Consider the following 12,596-nt stretch of genomic DNA (forward strand, 5'->3'; position numbering starts at 1 on the left):
CCTTTCACAGACAGGAAAGATGAGCATTGTTTCTCTCTCAGTCTATGTTATCTCATTATTTGAACATTTTTTCTCTATTTTGTGCCGTATTTATTATAATGGTGGCCCTCAGCATGTGGTCATGCCTGATACAATCGCCAACCTCATGGAACTACAATAACAGCTGCTGGGGGATAGTGCACGGTGATTTGTTTCTCCTGAGCCAGTTAGCACTGAGCTCAAATGATGGGTAACTGAACAGTTATTTTATAGAAATAAAGTATTGGAGACATATTGAATTCTGATTGTTTTCTTGCCTCCCTCCAGACTCGATAACCCGAGAGTTATATGTTGTGCTGTCAAGCAACATCGTGTTGTTTTGAGCTGCTATGAGAATGCAGCTCTCTGTGTACCCGGTATGTGGCAGTCTAGAGAGAAAGTACACTAAATGGATGTAAAACAGACATTCCATTTATTTCCCTGTTCTAATACTTCTTTTTAAGGCATTTGGGAAAAAAACAAATCTTAGAAAATGGAGCTGAAATTAACTTGTAATGATAGTCATCGGTTCTTCAATTCTCTTGATGGTTTGTATTGTCGATACAGCGGAGTGTGGTACAGTTTTATTATATACATGAAAATGCGCGAAAAATATCCCTTTGTCCTACAATTCTGATTAGACAGTATTTATTCATACTTCTTAAGATAATTTATAGATTTAAGAAACGAATCTAGATGTTTCCACACAAGGTAACGTTTGCTTTTTGTCTCAAAATATGTTTATGTCGGAAAGGTAAGCATCTTCGAGATGGATGTACTTTTTTGAAAACTTAAGGGCGTTCCCTCAGATTTTACACAGCGAGTCACACGCCTGGGGCTTCGCATCCTCGATTTGTCGATGTATTTTACCTGAAAGATGGGTTAAAATAGTATTGCTTTAGAGAGAGTGTTGCAACTATGTCCACCATCATCGAAATGAAGGCAATGCATTTATTTTCTTCTTCAGAATATTTCCAAATCAACTAGATTATTTTTGTTGTTGTTGTTGTTTCTAGAGAAACAAAAAACAGCAGGTTCTCATTGATAATTTCAGCATCATTAAAAGCATCAGAACAACTCCATGTAATGACATGGTAAAAACCAGAGAGGGCTGCATACTCCCCAACTATGCGGAACAAGCTTGTAGCCGGTAATGAAGCATTGGCTTTACCAGTTTAATGTATATGTTGTAAAGTTTGAGCAACACCCTCATTGCTTTCTGGGGACAGATTGAGCGGGCTTGTGAAGGTTTCACAGAGGACATTGTCATTAATATCAGGAATTGGAGGAACCGATAAGGCGTGATCAAAAATAACCTGAGTGTTATGCACTTAGGATGAACATGTTATTGGTTAATAATGGGCTGAGAGCGGGTGCATTTCCGGTGTCTGGTGTGTGTGTGTGCGCGCGAGTGAGCATGTGCGTGGGTGTGTGACAGCAGCATGAAGAGGTTAGAATTTATTTATTTATGAGTGAAAGAGAAATGGTGTTTATTTTTGCCCGGGCTGTGTTGTGCCGCTGTGAGGCAACAGATGACGTCCTGCAAAGTCCGATGTTTCATGTTGAGCACTCGACGTATTCCCGTTTGGGGTCTGAACAAGTGAGAAAATCACAGCGAACAGCATTAATTTTATTAACGACTAAAGCCAACTCGAGCCCAATCAGTCTACTCTCCATCATCAGGAAAATCAGCATCGACACATGCTTAGCAATCTCCTGCTCAGTGACGATCAGTCTGGGTTTTGCCGGGGTCACTGAGCTTCATTATTATTTTCGGCCTTGGATCAAACATGGACAACAAATCTGAACTACCAAGGTGAGGGGACAGTGACTGCCTTTGAAATCGAGGCGTTATGTGACCGAGCGTGGCTTCAAGTAGCCCGAGCAAAACTGGAGTCTTTGGGATCCAAGGGAATGAAAAAAAAACTCGCAGTTGCTTGGAGTAATATATACCACACAGGAAGATGGCTGTGGCTTTTGGAGGCCATGGATCTCAGTTATACGGCACCGCTGCAGGAATTTCTCAGAGTAGTGTCCTCGGCCCAGTCATCTTCAACTGCTTCATGAATGACCTTCCTTTCATCAGAAGGTGAGAGGAGGGGTTGTCCGCTGTAGATTTCACAATGATCATCACCATTCACAACAGCTCAGGTTCTGAAATTGTCCATGACTAAATGCAGCACAATTTACACAATATCCACTCTTGGGCTGACATGCGACAAGTAGCATTCACTCCACCAAGGTGCCGGACAATTACAATCTCCCACAAGGGAGAATCTAATCAACATCCCTTGACATTTAATGGCATGCTCATCTCTGAATCCCGCTATCAAAATCTTGGAGCTTACAATTGACCATCAGTTGAACTGGAATAGGCAGGTAAACACTTTGACTACAAGAGCATGTCAGATGCTCGGAATCCTGAGGCGAGCAACTCAACTCCTGACTCCAGAGAACCTGTACATAATCGACAAGGCACAAGTCAGGAGCCTAATGGAATACTCTCCACTTGACTGGACGATGGCACGACCAACAACACCGAAGAAGCTCGTCAACCTACAGAACTAGGAACTCTGCTTGATTGATACCCCTTCCACAAACATTCCCTCCCATCACACCGACGAATAGTAGCATCAATGCGCACCATTTGTAGGAGGCACTGTAGAATCTCACTAACGCCCCTGTGGCAGCACCTTCTGAGCGCCGGACCAGGGCCATTTAGCACGACACGGGTATAGCATACATGAGATCACCAACATTTGTAAAGTCCCTCCATGTCACAAGCCTTTCTGATTTGGAAATTTTTCGCCTTTACTTCTGTGTCGCTGGCTCAGAATCCTGGAATCCTGTGTCCAACAGCACTGAGCAGGTACCTACAATAGCAGGGCTACAAAGCTACAAGAAGGAAGCTCACCACAACCTTCGCAAAGACAATTGTGTTTGGGCAATAAATGCTGGCCAAGCCAGCGACGCCCATATCCAATAAATTAATGAAATATATGGTATCACCTCAAGAGGAGCATACACCTAACAAAGGTTTGTACAATCGCCAATATGAATGAACTTTAAAACTGATCCAGTTCATTCCGCAAATATGAGCAGGTGAGGGAAGGAATAATCAGAAGTAATCATCTACTCCGAAGTCAGTGGCGGGAGGTGGAGGAGGCCGATCTCTCCCAGAAGGAGGAGGAAAATCAATTCAGGGATGTTTCCAACGCATCCCTGAAGATACACAACTAACCCCGTGACTTATCTGAAAACGCTGTTGGCCGCAATCCAACAAACACAAACGTGCATATACTAAGTCGAGATGATGGATGGAGCGCACAACCTTCGAACAACCTGTGTACCCAACTTTTCAAGCTGCGCGTATCCCGTTAGTGAGAGACTCCGCAGATCATCCAATGGACTATCAGGCATTTCAGAACCGATATAAGCAGAGAGTAAGAAAGTCACCAACAATACAGAGGACAGGCTGAGAAGATAAATAAATCTCTATCACACCCAGAATTCACATATCAGCGCCGGCACTTTCCCGTGTGAAGAAATCATCATGAACACGGTCCAGCAGCAAGTGATCGTCCTTAGAATCATTGTCTGTAGTCTTAGCATCGTCGTAATCGCGGAGACCTGGGAGGAACAAACGACTTTCGTTGAGATTAATTGCTAACAATTAACAGAATAACATTGAGACTTGTCAAAAAACAATAAGAGGAGAGGATAGTGGTTCTGTCGCGCTAACAGGGGAGGGAGCTTAAAGTGTGGAGAATTTTTTGAAGAACTCGCGTCACAGTATTTTTATATTATGTTTTAATGCACGTGTCTCACTGACCCAATGATTTCGACAGCCTGCGTGCGCATTTCACATTTCACAGATTACTGGGCCTTGTGATGAAACTAATAATATGATATGTACTCTAAATGAAACTATTTATCTTCTTTATATTATTGAGTACAATCACATGATCTTGATATGATATTGTATCAGCCTGAAAGTATTTTAGAAGCGTTTTTATCTAAAGTCACTGTAATAGCTGATATCATCGTCCGTGCAACTTAACTTCTATTCGTTCTTTTTAATACTTCATATTCGATTGTAGATATTACTGAGTGTGAAGGATGAAAACCATATGGTCGGAAGTATAAGTTTACCCACCCTGAATACTGGAGGAGTTCTCGTCAGGATTTTGCGATCCAAGACTTTCGAAATCCAAAATGTGGCTGGTGTAAAATTCGATATGATTGAGCGAATCAATGGAAGCAGAAACTGTTAAAGAAAGGGGAAAAAAATACTTTGGTTCTTGGAGGAATTATTGATGTCATTATAGTGTCATCACGGTACAGAAGTAAACAGCCCTTTGGAGTAGAGGTTAAAATAAGTAACCCCCTCCGAAAAATTCTCCTTCCATTTCATTGTCAGAGACGTTAAATCCGTCCTATTTGAGGGAGGAGAAAGGAACTCATGGGCAATGGAACCAAAAAGAGACCAACAAGCATTTTTTGATCCTTATTTTCAGCATTTTTGGATTCCTTTTGCTCCTAACACGGTTTCCGTTCTTGTAAAGTGCTTTGAGCCTCATCAACTACTCCTCTATATCTTTAAAAATATGCTGACCAGAACCCTAAATTATACTCCAAATTCCCTCTAACTAATGTTCGATCGAGGTTCAACAGAATAATATTGTTATTTAAGCACATCTATCCAGAAATAAAAGATAGTGTTTGTTTTGGCTTTTTACAGCCTGATCATTCTCCATCGATTTACTTTCTTTATTTATTTCCCTGAACTCCTGCATTCCACGATTTTAACATTTAATTCGGATTCATTGTTACAGACCGAAAATTAATTCTTAGTTTATATACTAGATTGTAATTCCCCATAATTACTTATGCAGATATTCATTTGCCAATCGTATGTTCTTTGCCGCAAATTTAATAATGTATGTTTTTAAAATGCTTTCACTATCCCCAGCCCAACACAATTTGTTCAATAGTTAAATTTAGAAAAAATATCATTTTTATCCAAAGTCTGAATCGTTCAGATTAATTTAGAACAACAGTAATCCCAGCAGAGACGCGTTTTAAATACCCATTCCCACTTTCCTCCCCCAACATAACTACCTTGTGTACCACTCTCTGTTTCCTGTCTTTCAGGCAGCACTCTACCCATTCTCATAGGTGTCACTTTACTGCATATAAATGTGATGAATACGAGCAAACAGTGATTTTCAAGATCGCCAGATGTCCAAAGCTTTTTACAGCTAATGGATATTTGTGATGTATCATCACTATTTAAATATGGGAAATGCAGCAGACAATTTGTACTCAAAAAACTTTCCACAGGCAATCACAGCGATGTGCTAATTAGCAGATAATATGACTTTGTGATTTTGCTCAAGAGATACATATTTGTCAGTATACCAAGGGCAGGTCTAAATTCTCCAGGAGAAGACATTTTGGTCACCACTTAAACAACGACTCTGAAAGAGAACACGCCAAGAAGGCATCAGCCGCTCATTTCTGCACCACAGTGTCAGCGTTGAAATTCCTGAACAAGTACTGGAGTGGAACTGGATGCCGGAGGATATTGATTCAGAGGCAAGATTGACACCCACTTGGCAATAGCTGAGAGGTTAGCACTTGTCTTATCTATCGGAATATTAAGTGCACAGTTCCAAAAATTATTTATCAAATCCACAGATTTTATGTCCTCACTGCTAACCTTATCTATGCTGTTAACTTTTTCAGCATTTTGCTGAAGTTGCTAATGTGACAGTTCCCATTATGGAGTATTTGCTGACTGCGCTTTTGGTTGTTTGATGCGAATTTGTACCCTTTTCCTCCTTTGTATCAATTTAATTAGTTTTTCTCCCACCAACGTTCAGATAACGGATCATTCTTCCCTGGACATTTTCCTTCTCCATATTTAATTGTACATTTAATATTAATTATCTGCCAGGATCGTGGCACTACCACCGCTTGAAATTAATTGGTTAATCACTGTAATTGTGCCTCTGCTATCTTATAATATTTTTCCATAATGATATGATGCAAATTGTTCTGACCCGTGCTTTTTTGGTAAGATTTTTTTTAACTTTCTTTTTAAATTCATTTTAAATGAAATTATGTCACTCCTAACCTAATTTTCCAAAGTCATGCCCTCTTACCCCTGGTGAATACTGAAATAATGTTATTGATTAATATTTCTGATATTTCATGAATGCTGCTCTATTCTTTCAGTTCCTTTTTGGAACACGGTCATGACATACTGACCGACCATTTCTTTGTGCCGTTAAATATTGTACTAACTTGCTAGACGGTCCACGATCATTTCATTGATTAGACGTTATTATCACCGTAATTACATTTGTCATCTTTCTTCGTTTTCTCCCTTATGCTGCTTTGCCACCACACCGCTTCCCATCATTGTTATTCTTCGCGATTTTATCGTTATTTCTTTTTTTACGTGTGCTCTTGTTCCCAATGGTTTGCCCCAGTATTTATCATATTCTTATTAGTTATTGAAATATGGTCCCCTGGATTCGGTTGAAAGTAGTTTGAATATATTTTCTTTTTCATTATGGATATTCATAATGTTGGATCAATTATTCCCGAATGTGATTCCCGGCCCCTGAGATCAGCGGCCCTGTAGACTATCATAGTTGGGGAGAGTGGATTGCATTTTCTGTTCAATAATCCTCTCTTTGTATAATTTAGTCAGTCAGATACCTAATGGAGGCAGTGAGCAGTCCCTTGGGAAGTTGGAAACACCGATCTGCTCCCTATTTTCCGCCAAACGGCAAAACACCCTTTGAGCAACACAGAATTTGGGAAATTTGAGAAGCTCATTACTCTTCTCACATAACAGAAGCACACGGAGATAGGAAACTTTCACATGAGTAAAGTGAGCGGAATGCCTGTCGGGCCCATTCATTGCCCTGGCTTTTAAAATGAGTAAACGGAAATGGAATCCCCCAGTGCGGATTGGCTTTGCAATGGAAGTTACAAACCTGAGCCACGGGTCAGAGCGGGATCCTTGACAGGCGGAATATCTTCAATTTCTTCATAAATTGCTTCGTACAAATCAATTGGTGTACCCCAACTGCCAGTGACATAACCTGATGGAGACAATGACGAGGGGTTAACAATTTGTTGCGTTTTACCTTTGATTAATAATATAAGTGTTTGCAAATATTAACACAAAACTGATGGCGAAAGTGAATGCAGAAAGTCAGTGAGCTGGTTATGAAGGATCTTTTGTTAAGTAGTTTTATTTTAACGAGAGAGCGCGTATCCATACGTGTGTGTGAGAGAGATAGAGAGAGATAGACGTTATGTGCGTGTGGCTGTGTCTGTGTGGGCGTGTGGGTGTGTGGGTAACCGCATGGGCGCGTGTTCAATTTCACCAGTCTATGGAAAATGTAATTAAGGTCGGAAAAGACGAAACTAGGCGTTTTCGGGAGGAATGAATTCCAGCTGAAAACTCTGTTGTGAGACCCAAGGGGATTTTAGCTGATGAGAAGCTGGGGAAAATGACTGAATTCTGCTGACAGCATCAGGTTGGAAAGACGAGTGAGGAGCTGACGTTTCTTTTATGTATCGCAACAGTATTAAAATTAATTTGCTGTGCGCATCGAGCAGGAGTGTTATAGTTGTTCAGATCAGAGTAGTTAGTTAAGTCAGGGTACACAATATTAATAAACTGGTGCTTAAAATCCCATCAAAGTCTCCTGCCTCAAAAGTGTGGATCGATTCTGGCTATGGAGCTCGAGATTGGGCATCTGGGCACTGAAACGGAAGGACTGGACGGACACTGATTGGATAGACTTCGATTGACGGAAACATCATGACTGGGCACTAAGTCTAAAATGCTTCAAATAACCTTCAGATCGATGGCTACAACAATTGCTTGACCTTCAGACACAGTAGCGGTGGAACAATTAGGACAGTGAATGTGGACAGTCAAGTGACTCTTCCATTTAAATGACACATTTCACTATTTGATCGAGTACTTTGAACGAGAATACTCGCTAAATCGGTTAACATTAGCTTCCAACATGACAAGTGACATTCAATGGAAAAGGGCAATAAAGTGAGTTCTCGTCGGCGTATCAGGCATGAAGGCGCCTGAAAAAAAACTGGAGCCAGTAGGATTCAGGGGGAAATCTTCGCTGCTTGAAGTCAAAGTGAGCACAAAACAAGGGAGTTGTGGTTGTTGGAGGTCAATCATCTTTCAGTAAATGCACATTAATACAGGTGCTCCTCAGCATAGCGTGCTAGGACCAACGATCTTCACCTGTTTCATCAATGACCATCTCTTCATCTGAAGGTCATGAGTGGGGATGTCCGCTGATTATGGTACAATGTTTATTACCAGTCTCGAATCCTCAGCTACTGCAGCAGGCCATGTCCACATCTAGTCAGACATGGACCATATCCAGGACTGACGTTCATAGTGGTGAGTAAAATTTGCGCCTCACTAGTGCCAGGAAATGGCCATCTACAACAAGGTGTGATCTAACTGTCAGCCTTTGACAATCAGTGGCATCACCATCACTGATTCCCCCGCTGACAACATCTCGGGGGTTTCCATTGACCAGAAACTGAACTGGACTTGTGATATGAATGATGTGGTGACAAAAGCAGGTCAGAGGCAAGGAACGCTTCTGAGGAACTCAACTCCAGACTAGGCAAATCGTTTCCATCATCTACAAGGGACAATCAGGAGTGTTCCTGAATATTCTCCACTTGCCTGTTTGAGTGCAGCTACAACAAAACTCTAGAAGTTTGCCCCAATCCAGAATAATGTTTTCCGCTTTATTGGCACGATATCCACAACCAATCACTCCCTTCACCATCGACTTATAGTGGCAGCAGTGTGTACTGTTTACAAGATGCACTTGGAGAATCCAGCAAGTCTACTTAGACAAGACCTTCCAAAACCACATAAACAACCAAGGATAATGACAAGGGAAGCAGAGACATGGGAAAACAACTTCCTGGAAGTCACCCTCCAAGCCTCTCACCATTCTTATTTGCATATTTGTCGCCATTACGGCATGGTCGCTGGGTCAAATCCTTACACTCCCTCTGTAAAAGCACTGTGGGTGTACCTACGCAACATGGATTGCAACGGATCAAGAAGACATCTCATCACCACTTTCTCAAGGGCAATTATGGATGGGCCATGAATGCAGGGCTGCCAGCGAGGCTCATTTATCATTCATGAATTGAAATAAAAAATAAAAATATCCGAGATTAAATGTGAAGTCAGTGGTAATATTTGTCCTCACCTTTCCTTGATGATTTTCTCCGCATTACCACAATTAGTGCGATGAACTCACAGATCAACAGGATCCCGATTGTTATACCGATCACAAGAGGGATGGAAGTGATATTGTCTTCATGTTCTTAATGAAATGTTAAATAAAGATTCAACTGGGACACAGGATGCTATGTATTGTTAAATAGTCCAACATTCTGAAACACTAAGATTAATTCAGAATTTTTTTATAAAAACAAGCATATGTCAATCATATCAGATCATTCTGGACATTAGCCTTGACATGAATGCTACTTATTCATAAGACCAACCTGCGGGTGTGGACGGAGAAGCAGCCGACGACAATTCGGGACCTTGGGTTATTATGCAAAAAAAGATACAAATTTAATTTAGAAAGTGATCTGTTGTTCATCGTTTACGAATTCATGAGACATTGAGCGAACATTGACCAACTGCCAATCTCCCGGCCCCAACCCGCCCCGTTCTGCACTACCCTTACCGGAACAAATCACACTGGCGTCTTCCTTGTGATCGCAGTCAGGCTGAGCAGACGCTGAAGAAGGACAATCGGAGAGAAAGGATTCGCTTCCCGTACACCTCACCTCATCAAACCACATGTCACCTCCACCCTGGCCAAAAGCGGCCCCTCCTGCGGCAAGTAGAGCAGAGCCACAACCCAGCTGTCTGCAGACAACATTGGCATCGGCCATATCCCAGGAGTCATCACACACCGTGCCCCTCGTGTTTTTGCACTGTATCTCCACTCGCCCGGAGCAGCTGTTGTTACCTCCAATCAGGTGCAAATCTACACCCGAATCTGTCAATGATAATCAATCACTAATATTTCTGCACAAAAATACAGGTATACAACTCAGATAATTGATATAATAAAGCGGATAGATCACCTGATTGTCGAGCACAATCCTTTTCACTTTCGGGTTGGTCCTTCGTTATCTTTCCTCCTGTTGGGGAAGGAAACGTGCTGACTCATTTGGACATCAACGAATAAAATAACACTCTCACATTAGAAGGTTTGTTTTGTTACCTGAACATAAAACGCCTGCATCTTCTCTGTGATTACAGTTGTGTTGTCCCCACGGGTCTGTCCGACACTGCCAAATGGTCGACTCGTGTGAAATACATTCTATCTCATCGAGCCAAATACGTCCTGATCCTTCTCCGAATGACCGAGCGCTATAATCAATAGAAGCGAGAGGGCCGCACTGTAGCTGTTTACAAATCACCTCAGCATCATGGCTATCCAGTGTTTCCGAGCACACTGTTCCCCAGGTCCCATTGTAGAACACTTCCGCCCTCCCCTGACAGCGATGCTTTCCATTCACCAGCCGCAGCTCCTTGTGTTCTATCAACGAAATAAGAAATCTCCAGATGTTTCCAGTGATAAATTGAATCAAGTCAACAGTGCCCCCTCAACCCAAGTTGCGCCAGATGTGCTCACTGAATAGAGATAATTATTCCAAAAATGTAACAGTGATGCATGTACAATCCAATTATACAATCAAGGATAATCAACGCAGATTTCCAAAGAGCGAACTCTATATCTTCCAATTAATTGAATTACTTGAAGAAGTTTCAGAAAGATTATGTGGAGATAATAATGTCTATGTAATCCACATGGATTTTGAAAACAATAACGTTCGAAAAGTTTTCAAACAGCAGAATTAAGGCTGAGATCAGGGAAAATGAAATTATCGGCACAGTATTAAAAGAAGAGCCAACAAACAACAACGCAGGATTTCACATAGAATAGCAGAAGATGGAGCGTGCTGTGCACAAGGATTAATGCTGGGGGTCACATCTGTTTAAGATTAACATACTACACTTGGTATTGGGAATTGAAGTAAATGTTCAAAATGCACTAGGATTTGCAGTTAATACCAAGACAGACTCCACTAACTGCAGGAAGACGTTCAGAGACGGCAGGATAGGCGTGTCAATGCCGAAATTATTTCAGTGCTGATTAGAATAAAGTTGTGCTTTTTTTGGACGAAGAAACACAAGAGCCAAACAAATTGCGATTTCAGCTTTTTTTTTTCACTCTCTATTACCCAGATAGAAGGAGAATGTGGAACATGGAACATGTACGTTTGGTGGGGCGAATTGTGGTGATGCCTTGAATGTGACGTTTGATAAAGACACGAGAGGAAAATGCAGAGTGGAATTCAACTCATGCCAGATGAAATGATGTAAGATTATGAGCAGAATAAGCAGCTGTCAGACGCGTTGAGCAGAATAAACCGTTGATGTGCAGTTTCTGCGCTATTCAGTAAAATACCATCTGTGTGAATCTTCTTGTATAAAGGAAATGAGTTCATTTAGGTCGCCCGTACCTGAGCACATAATCTTCACATCTTCTTTATGGGAACAGTCGTGGGAACCCAAATATGCAGAGGGACATTGCCAGAGATACGATTCCTCCCCTGAACACTCCAAGCCTTCCAGCCAAACTGGACCTGAGCCTGGTCCACAAGAGGCAGGAAGTGTGACGTCCAATGCCTTTCCGCAATGCAGCTGTTTGCAAACTACGTCAGCGTCTGTCAGATCCCAGGAATCATCACAAACGGAGCCCCAGGTCCCGCTGTAATAAATCTCCACTCGTCCTGCACATGGGCTTCCACCATCTGACAGCCTTAACTGTATGTGTTCTGATCCAAAAAATACAGTATTTATCAAGAGGATTCGATTACGCATTTATGTCATAACCCAGTTGAAACTATTGAATATTATCCAGCAAAAGTAATTTAAAAAATATTTGACTTGACTATGACAGGTAACTGTTTCTATAGTTGAAACCATGTATCACTAATTATTTGAAATTTATAGTGTGGAATGCACAAATATTTCAAATATTCCCACACCTGACTCCTACGGTATTTTGGATTGCAGTTCACATATTGTGTGCTCAATGCTGTGTGCCCTGTTTCAACCTCAATTAAACTTTTTTGTATTCATCGTTGCACCCAAACTACTAATGAACTTCAATTGTACACAGTTTATTTTCCCCTGTACGCATCTCGAACCCTTATTTCACTCGATTTCTGAATATCTCGCTATTTTCTATTGATTATATTGAAAAAAATGCTGTAAATCCTCAGGAGGTCTGGCAGCATTAGTGGAAAAAGAAACCAAGTTGACTTTTAGGAAAGACATTTCATAGAAGCTCAGCCTTCTGCTGCTGAAAGGCCTGTAAGTACCTGGGTTTTTCAAAGATGGAATAATCCAGAAATCCCATGAGCGGCCTCTTGCCCTGACCAGTATGTGAACTGCAATTCTA

The 12,596-nt window shown here is 41.4% G+C and overlaps 1 protein-coding gene and 1 long non-coding RNA gene across 2 annotated transcripts; both read right to left on the reverse strand.

Annotated features, from left to right (window-relative positions):
- Positions 1 to 3,522: 3,522 nt before the first annotated feature.
- Positions 3,523 to 7,136, reverse strand: LOC144686339 (uncharacterized). The gene is made up of 3 exons (XR_013577904.1): positions 7,029 to 7,136; positions 4,175 to 4,285; positions 3,523 to 3,648 (listed from the first exon to the last, which is right to left on the reverse strand). It is a non-coding gene; the product is annotated as an uncharacterized LOC144686339 (long non-coding RNA).
- Positions 7,137 to 9,288: 2,152 nt separating this feature from the next.
- On the reverse strand, positions 9,289 to 12,013 carry LOC144686940 (antigen WC1.1-like). Its single transcript, XM_078552786.1, has 5 exons — positions 11,653 to 12,013; positions 10,347 to 10,664; positions 9,801 to 10,118; positions 9,613 to 9,654; positions 9,289 to 9,428 (listed from the first exon to the last, which is right to left on the reverse strand). Exons 1-5 carry the CDS (start codon positions 12,011 to 12,013, stop codon positions 9,289 to 9,291), a joined length of 1,179 nt encoding a protein of 392 aa, XP_078408912.1.
- Positions 12,014 to 12,596: the final 583 nt, after the last annotated feature.

The sequence above is a fragment of the Cetorhinus maximus genome, chromosome 11 (assembly GCF_964194155.1).
Source record: "Cetorhinus maximus chromosome 11, sCetMax3.hap1.1, whole genome shotgun sequence".
Taxonomy (NCBI): Eukaryota; Metazoa; Chordata; class Chondrichthyes; order Lamniformes; family Cetorhinidae; genus Cetorhinus; species Cetorhinus maximus.

What these genes read in the sequence shown, in the direction of transcription:
- LOC144686940 (XM_078552786.1), bottom strand. Translation starts at nt 12,013, where the DNA reads ATGCGTAATCGAATCCTCTTGATAAATACTGTATTTTTTGGATCAGAA. An exon ending in TGCAGGCGTTTTATGTTCAG is followed by an intron (nt 10,119 to 10,346) that starts GTAACAAAACAA and finishes TATCATTGACAG; the next exon opens with ATTCGGGTGTAGATTTGCAC. An exon ending in CGCCAGTGTGATTTGTTCCG is followed by an intron (nt 9,655 to 9,800) that starts GTAAGGGTAGTG and finishes TAATAACCCAAG; the next exon opens with GTCCCGAATTGTCGTCGGCT.